The sequence below is a fragment of the Sinocyclocheilus rhinocerous genome, unplaced genomic scaffold, assembly GCF_001515625.1.
Source record: "Sinocyclocheilus rhinocerous isolate Xijiao unplaced genomic scaffold, SAMN03320098_v1.1 scaffold240, whole genome shotgun sequence".
In the NCBI taxonomy this organism is placed as follows: Eukaryota; Metazoa; Chordata; class Actinopteri; order Cypriniformes; family Cyprinidae; genus Sinocyclocheilus; species Sinocyclocheilus rhinocerous.
This window is the reverse complement of record NW_015654534.1, coordinates 385,993-395,228: the sequence shown is the minus strand read 5'-3', so window position 1 is coordinate 395,228 and position 9,236 is coordinate 385,993. Positions and strand designations below refer to the sequence as shown.

Genomic DNA, 9,236 nt, shown 5'->3' with positions numbered 1-9,236 from the left:
TTTTTGGCCTCTAGTTTACTCTCGCACTCCACGGCGTGGCAGTCCATCTGGAAGGTCAGATCGTCGTTGATTTGCCGGTAGATCCATGCGAACACGTTCGGGCTGACGTCGTGATCCGCCGTGCAGTACGCGATGCGAGCCACCTGGAAGGTGTCCATGGTGACCGTGGCCTCGCCCCGCCCATCCAGGTGATGCAGTCGTACCTGGAACGGCCGGATTTCCAGTATGGTGTTAGTAGAAGTGATGGAGTCGTCGTGGGTGACAGACGTCTGCTTTGTGTCCCATAATCCCACCACAGCTGACTCGGTGCAGCCGGACAGGAAATGAGTGCCGGAAATCGTCACTTTGCCAAGGTAGGTCACCTAGTAAAAGGGAAACACACAAAAGAAAAAGTGAAACAATGATTTGTGTACAGATTCAGACAAATGCCCACATGCACAAAGAAAGCTTCTCACACTTTAGTTTGGGGACCAATTCTCACTGTTAAAAAGGTTTTCAGTGTGTCAGGAAAGGCTATCCAAAACGTGTGATTGAGAAGCTGCAGAATTAAAGAAAATATCTCTAAAAAGAGAGAAAAAAAGTTGCGTTAAAAAAAAATGGACAACTGAAATATGTAATATGTCCATCATGAAATGTCAATAGTGTAGCAATGTATGAAGCACAGCTCACACAGAAGCCACTTTCAAACCAAGCAGCTTTCTCTTGGCAAGTGTGAAAATTCATGTGAGCAACCGTTTCCTCCTCACGAAACTTCCAGTCTTGTGGATTACTATCAGAATGACTGGATTTCGTGAACAAGGGTAAATGTGACCTGACCTATAGCCCTGCATGAGTTAAAGGGACAGTTCACCCAAAAATGAAACGCTAAGTCTCTGTCTTCTATTCAACATAAAAGAAGATAATCTGAGGAATGTTGCTTATCAAACAGCTGCCGGTAGCCACTGACTTACATAATATTTTTTTCTATACTATGAAGTCAATGGCTACCGCAACTGTTTGTTTACCAACATATCTTCTTTTGTGCTCAACAGAAAAAGAAACTCATACAGGTTTAGAACAACATGAGGATGAGTAAATGATGACAGAATTTCATTTTAGGGAGAACTATCCCTTTAAAATACCGATGCATCTGGAACGTCTCAAATGAGAGTGACTCCTGGTTAACATGTATTAAAAGGGGTCGTGTTTAGTCACTATTTATTTAGTGTGGTATTTTTTGACAATATTCACTCATCATGATAGTAAAATAGGGCATTCTAAGTCAATATACTGCAGTATTTCCTCTCTCAAAGCAGTAGAAAATATGGTTAACACCCGGTCATGCATAAAAAAAAAAATACCGTCATGTACCGTGAAACCGGTATAATTTTGAAAAATACCGTGATATAAATTTTTGGTCATACCGCCCAACACTACTGTTAACTAACTACCACTTTTGCCTCAATAATCTGCTAATTTGCTGCTTAGTAATAGTAAGTAAGGTAGTTGTTAAGTTTTGGTATGATTAAGGGATCTAAAGAATAAGGCTTTGGAAGTACTAATAAACAGCCAATAATCTAGTAATATGCATGATAATAAGCAACTAGTTAATAGTGAGAATTGGTTCCCTAAACTAAAATGTTACCAAATATTTATTTGTTTTAATTCAATATTCTGAAAACAATGTACATTTCAGCTTTACTGATTACTGAACATGTTCATATATTTTGTTATACTGAGAATATGTTTACCGGTTTTGTTTTGTCTATCATTTTTTAAATTATTGTAAATGTTATATTTTTGCTAGTATTTATTTTCACATATTTATATAGACAAACAGTATGGATATGACAGAAGTACATTTACATAAGCATTTTCAGCTAACATTTTAAATTGTAATTTATTCCTGTGATCAAAAATAAATTTTCTGAGAATTGTCATTACTCCGGTCTTCAATGTCACATTTTTTTAAAAATAATAATAAAGATTTTACACACATTCAAGGTTTAAAGAAAACATTTTGTGACTTGTTACTTGATGTTACGCTACTTCACATGTTCTACAATCATAACTTTTGGTTGAAAATGGTGTACAAAAAACTAAACAAAAAACAAGAATACATAAAAGTCATTTCCATTAATGTTTATTTTATACTAAGTTTTTTTGTCCTTTCATCATTCTTATGTATCATTGGTCCAGAGCTGTAGAGATATGCTGTGGATTTCAGAGAAAATGAGTAGTTGTGGATACCTGCTCTTGTTGTGTTTGAATGTGTGCTTTTGGCAAAGTTTGGAAAGAAAATGTGAAACTACAGAAGAAAAAAACTCTGTCTGGCTGTCTGTTTTCCTCTTCCAGACGATTTGTTTAGTCTGCAACCACAAGGCCTAATTCTGGCCACGGTCTCTCCTTCCCATTTCTTTAACTCGTTTAGAGAACACAAATAAACAAAATAGTTTTTTATTGCTTTACAAACTGTACAAACTCTGAAGACAAGCAAGGGGTCGAACATCTGTGCTATGAATATGTTTACCGGTTTTGTTTTGTTTTGTCTATCATTTTTTAAATTATTGTAAATGTTATATTTTTGCTAGTATTTATTTTCACATATTTATATAGACAAACAGTATGGATATGACAGAAGTACATTTACATAAGCATTTTCAGCTCCGTAATCATTTGTAAATTAGCTACTTTTTTTAACTAAAATAAATCACAGTAGCTATTTTTGGAATTGCAATAATAATGCAAAAAAGTAAAACAACATCTGTGCTATACTTGCTAAGAGAATTTCATAGCAGAATGCAAAGTCATCCCTCTTATGAACACGACTCTCTCCAGATGCGTTTTGTTTTTCTTAATCTCATTCTTTCTCTTGTGTCTGAACAGAAAGATGAGGCTTTCCTGCGTGCCGGGAGAGGAAATGCCAGTAATATCTCTTCTCTTCTGAAAGTCATCTACATCAGAGAGAATGAGAGCGAGAGGATGAGTGTTCTCTTCTGGAAGAAGTGCTGGAAAACATTTGACCTGAAAGAAGCCCCTCACTACACTATGACTAACAGATGAGGCAGTGAGCGAGCATGTGCGTTTCCTAACATCTGATGGATAACATTAAGCCTTATTATCATAAATCAACACAATCGCCACAACAAGAAAAAATGCGAGAAGTATTATTATTTAAAAATGCTAACTACTGTTCATACGTTTGGGGTCTGTAAGAAATGAATCCTTTTATTCAGCAAGGACGCACTGAAATTGATCAGAAGTGACAGAAAAGACATTTATAATCTTACAAAACAATTCTATTTTAAAGAAATGCTGTTCTTTTGAACTTTCTATTCATCAAAAAATCCTGGAAAAATGTTTCCACAAAAATATGAAGCAGCACATCTGTTTTCAACATTGATAATAATCGGAAATGTTTCTTGAGCAGCAAATCAGCATGTTAAAGTGATTTCTGAAAGATCACGTGACACTGAAGACTGGAGTAATGGTGCTGAAAATACAACTTTGATCACAGGAATAAATTACATTTTACAGGATATTCAAATAGAAAACAGCTATTTTAAATTGTAATACTATTTTACATTTTTTACAGTTTTTTAAATTTAATAAATGCAGCCATGGTGAGATTTAAAAAATATATATATATTTTTAAAAATCTTACCAACCACAAACTTCTGAACAGTAGTGTATATTAAACACACACACATAAAAATGCACAAAAGTTTTGTCCAGCAAAATTATTTGCCCCAAAATGGCTCCAAATTCCCCCTCAAAAATCTAATTCAAAAATATGAAGTGAAAACACAAAGTTTAACAGATCAGATAACAAATATTTAAATGTAAAGCAACTATATTTGACAAAAGATTTTGAAGAAATATTTTTTTCTTTTCTTTGGAATAATTCACCAATGAACTGTTCACAGTAAGACCACTAAGTAGAATTTTTTATTAAATAAAACCAAAATCAAATCAAAATGATGAACTTTTCAAAACTACATTATTCCTGATCCTCACTCTTTCGTCAAGTCATCCCTCATGTATTTGATGTTTATTTCCCTCAGTGGCGAGATGACAGATTACAGTCTTTCTGAGAAAGTGTGTGTTTGTTCACATGAACCTCATGATATCTGTTCCTGAGTGTGTGTGTGTGTGTGTGTGTGTGTGTACCTCAGGTGGAAACTGTGAGAAATCATCAAACACTGAGACAGATTGATGCCTCTCAGTCACCACAGAGTCTAGACAGCAACAGAGCGCTCATTCATCTCTCTGTTCTCTTACCTCCACAGGCAACTGAGAGGCTTCCAACAATAAAGCTGCTCTTCCAGATCTCTGATGCACAAAGTGAGTGAGCACAAATATTGTGCAATTCATTAATCTGTCATTAATACGGCTTCCTATGATTGTAAATCATCTAAACTTACTTGTAAAACAAGATGTAGTATTTCCACACAGTGCAAGCACATACACACACCTACACAAAGTACATGGAGAAACAATGTTGTTTATGCAACACTCTTATACAGCATGTGGTCACAATTACTCACTATGTGTGATTCATTTTATACCAAGGGCTGGGTGTTGTAGCCAAAAATATCTGCATCACAATTTTTTCCAGCCTTTTGGTAAAAATTCTTGTGGTTTATGTATTTATTATGATTTTTTTTTTCAGAGGAACTACTGTTTCAAACTGAGATCTAAATATATATACAAAGCAATATTTATCTACATGGTTTTTATGATGCTGCAATTTTGTGTGCAAATTTTAAAATTGTAATTATTTTTTTAAAATATTATATTTACAGTAGTATTTTCAGATTTACAGACAAATAAACAGTTAAATCACAAAAAGGAGCATCTCCTTCATTTACATTCAATTTTGCAATTAACCACAACACAAAGTACAGGCGAGGGAGGTCAAGACAAATTTGTGCCAAGTTTGGCATCTTAAACTCGTTCATAAAATTTAAAAAATAAATACAATTAATTGTACTGAATGGTCTGGCTGTCTGAAGTAAAATCCAATACAGTACTTTCAAACAGCTTAACAACAAAAATAAAAATTAAGTACAATTAAAATAATACATATAACTGTATAAAATTACATTTATGCCTTGAATAAAAAAAATGTTCTTATGAAATCCAAGGTTATAAACTCTCTTTGGGAAATTTAATGGCTACATAAAAAGTACATTAAAATCAAGACGCATTAACAATGTTGCAAATATATTTAATACATCACCCAGCCCTACTTTGTGTCTACCAGTTAATTAACAGCATATATAAATCAGTCAAAAAACAACAAATATTTCCAGTACACACTCCTGAAACTCTACAGGTTGCTCTGCTCGTGACTCATGTGTCCAGCAGGTGGCAGCGTGACCAATGACAATCTATCTGGTGCTCAAGACTCTCCATGCATAATTCAGAAAAAAAAAAAAAGGAATTCTTCACCAGCTCAGCATTCCAGAGCGGGACGTTAATGATTCCAGAATGAGAGGCGCATGTGTCCCCCCGACACAGCTGTACGATGAGGGTATGTATACTCTCACGTGTGTGTGTGTGTGTGAAAGAGTGTGTTTGTGTGCCTAAGACAGACAAAGTTTGTTCTGAGGGAAATTATGACTATATTTGATCTGTGTGTGTGTGTGGGTCACTATGTTTGTTAACAGAATGTGTGTGTGTGTAAACAGCACACAGAACAGACTTTGTACACGTGGAGCTCACAGAATGAATCTTTCACCTCTGACTCCACAATGAAGGCTTTCACAAACATACACACATTCTCACAAAAAGCATCTAAATGATGAGTCGCTAGTACAAGCACACACACACACGGTCTCATGCTATGAGTCACTCGCTCTTAGTGTTGCTAAACTGCTGAAGTCCAGACTCATTCTCTACACAAGTGTGTGAACACAGATGCTAATAACTAAACAAGCTTGTGCGTCACTGTATTTCGAAATTTGTCAGAACTCATCTTCTAGAGTCGGTTTTCTCTTCACAGCAATAGTTTGAAGAGAATCTTGCTGATCAAGTCAGTTAAAGTTAGTTAATGCTGACATGTTTCTGTGATTTTGTTGACAACGATAAGACAAAAAAAACTGACATTTTCACCATTATGGGGCATTTTTTAAATTAACTATTAGATGTATGCATCATCTTTTGTCAAATTCTTACATTTAATCAATTAACTCAATAAAAATAAAGACACTATAGGCTGTTACATACAATTACAATCATAATGCTTTAATATTAGTGTTTTAAAAAATAGTTTGAATGCTGAAATATGAGATGATTTTAAAAAATGAAATGATACTTTAAATATGAAACTAAACCAGCCAGTAGGTGGCAGCAAGTCACTGTGTCAATGAGTGAGTCATTGAATCATTTACTTAACCAATTCGTTTAAACGGCTGATTCATTCAGGAACGAAGCAAGTGACTGTCTTTATGAATGGATTATTGAACGAAACACCACTGTGCATTGGATTTTGAGATGTGGGCGTTGGGCTCAAAAGTGGAGGGAGATGAATGTGAGATTACAGAGGCGGAGTTCAAGTGAATAAATGATTGGAGAAATCCTGCATATGTCACCAGAAAGAAGTCTAACGTTTTCATTGGACGATCCAGTCATGACATTTTGATTAAACATTATGAGATCAAAAATGAAAAATGCATGGATGAATTGTTCACAGTAAGATCTAATTACAAGCATGTCGAAAATCCGGCAAATTTTTATTTCATGCTGGCTTTAAAAATGTGGTGCTCATGGTGTGAGACACTGAAAACACAAAGTGACTCATTGCAGAGGTCAAAAGATGTCCATCTAGTGCAAACTTCCACAGGCCAACAAATAAAAACTTGTGCAGCAGTACGCCAATAACAGCCAGAATGCACAACAAGTGTCTCTTTTAAGTCAAAGGCCAAAGTATACTTTGGTTTTTACGCATATGCGAGGGTCCGTTTTGTCACCAGAATAGTATGCGCATACTGTATGCGCACCATCCGATTTTTGTAACCGTGCAGGTCGCACATGTGCAATGACTTGGTTTTGCACTAATCAGTTGTTCCACAAGGTGGCATCAATGGCCCGGGCTGTTGTTTCACAGCAGAAAATTAAATTAGAGACAAAACAACAACAAAATAGCGGAGACCGCAACAACAACCGACGCTCGCATTGATGAGCGCTAGTGTGAGAGTCTGAGATAGTTGCAACTTCAGTTTAAAAGAGTACAAAGACAGAAAAATGGTGCAGACACAAAGATGAAGCTTTCTAGAGCGCATACTTTGAAAGGCTACGCGCATGACTGTGCGAGTGCGCATACACTAGCTTAAGAATGTCTACTTCGGCCTCACGGCTTCTTTAACAGGGTCTTGGATCTCTCAAAGTGCACATTCATCTCATAAGAAATCAAAGAATAAGACAGAGAAATCAGGGCAGAGCAAGAATGTGTTTATGGCGGATTGTGGTGACAGTTTAAACCCATGTGTGACCCTAATCAAAGTAAGGCCAATTCCACAAACCCGCAGAGTTATGAGGAGATCAATAGAGAAACCACAGTTACCGACACACAACAACACACACATACATGGGAAACATTCATCATTCAATCACATCAGTCTGAAACATCCAAAACCTTGACTGCACACACACTGGCCCTTCAGAGTTCAATCTCAATGAAAGTCAGTGAAAAGCAATATTAAATGTGTTCTGAGTTTGTCACACCACAGAAACAAAGTGTTATTAACCACCCAGCCAAATTTGAATGCTAAATAAATCGCCACGTAAATAAAATAAGTTATCAAAACCACACCCACTCGAGGGAAAGCCACAGCCTCTCTCAACTGTCAAATACCGCTACAGGTAACATGCATTTACATGAAGAAGGCATAGCTAGCTAGCAAACTGTAGGCTGTAGTAACTAATGCTAATGACAGTAACGGGTGAACCACTGATGCCAATGCGCTCTAGTTATTATAGTGTTAGGGGAGGGGCTGTGCTCAGTGGCTCCAGTGTGTCATCGAGAAATGTTTTCAGGCCCGCCCAAAAAATCCTGAACACAAAAATGGTGAAAAACTGTTTAATGTTCTGACTCCACTATTCAGTACTACATAGTTCACAGTCTTTAGTAAGTGTTTTCACAGTGTCTGAGTTTGTCACACCACAGAAACAAAGTGTTATTAACCACCCAGCCAAATTTGAATGCTAAATAAATCGCCACGTAAATAAAATAAGTTATCAAAACCACACCCACTCGAGGGAAAGCCACAGCCTCTCTCAACTGTCAAATACCGCTACAGGTAACATGCATTTACATGAAGAAGGCATAGCTAGCTAGCAAACTGTAGGCTGTAGTAACTAATGCTAATGACAGTAACGGGTGAACCACTGATGCCAATGCGCTCTAGTTATTATAGTGTTAAGGGAGGGGCTGTGCTCAGTGGCTCCAGTGTGTCATCGAGAAATCTTTTCAGGCCCGCCCAAAAAATCCTGAACACAAAAATGGTGAAAAACTGTTTAATGTTCTAACTCCACTATTCAGTACTACATAGTTCACAGTCTTTTGTAAGTGTTTTCACAGTGTTTTCAGCAATACATTTCTAACATTTATAATTTAGAAACAATTCTCTGAATTGCCTTACACAGACTTTAAGGACAGGAAAAACAAAATCTAGAAAGTAAAAGGAGAAATGCATGGGTCTAAACTAGTGCTGTCAAACGATTAATTGCGATTAATCGCATCCAAAATAAAAGTGTTTCTTTACATAATATATGTGTGTATACTGTGTATATTTAGTATGTATATATAAATATACACACATTCAGTATATATTTTGAAAATATGTCCATGTATATATTTATATAATTGCTGTTATATATAAATATTTTAAAATGTATAAACTTAACATTTTTCTTAAACATATACATGCATGTGTGTGTATTTATATATACATAATAAATATACACAGTAAGCAAACATATATTATGTAAACAAAAACTTTTATTTTGGATGCGATTAATCGCGATTAATCGTTTGACAGCACCAGTCTAAACCTAAAAAGTTATAGTTATTTAAAACTAAAACCACACACACGAAAAAAATGTTACTTAAAATAAAATTTAAAAAGCTTTTTTTTTGTTTCAGCTAGTTGTCTAAGCAACATTTCTCATTTTCAACTTGATGTACAAAAATAACTAAAACTGAAATAAGACTAATAAAAACGATAGACATATTTAAAAAAAACTAAAAACAA

General features: G+C 35.6%; 1 protein-coding gene across 1 annotated transcript in view; it reads right to left on the bottom strand.

Annotated features, from left to right (window-relative positions):
* Positions 1-2: 2 nt before the first annotated feature.
* The window catches only part of pid1 (phosphotyrosine interaction domain containing 1), a gene marked incomplete at its 3' end in the record, with an annotated part of 29,415 nt that continues 20,181 nt past the window's right edge, over positions 3-9,236 (bottom strand). The window contains exon 3 of the mRNA XM_016524400.1: positions 3-362. Coding sequence (XP_016379886.1) covers positions 3-362 — 360 coding nt within the window. The remainder of the gene's footprint in view (positions 363-9,236) is intronic.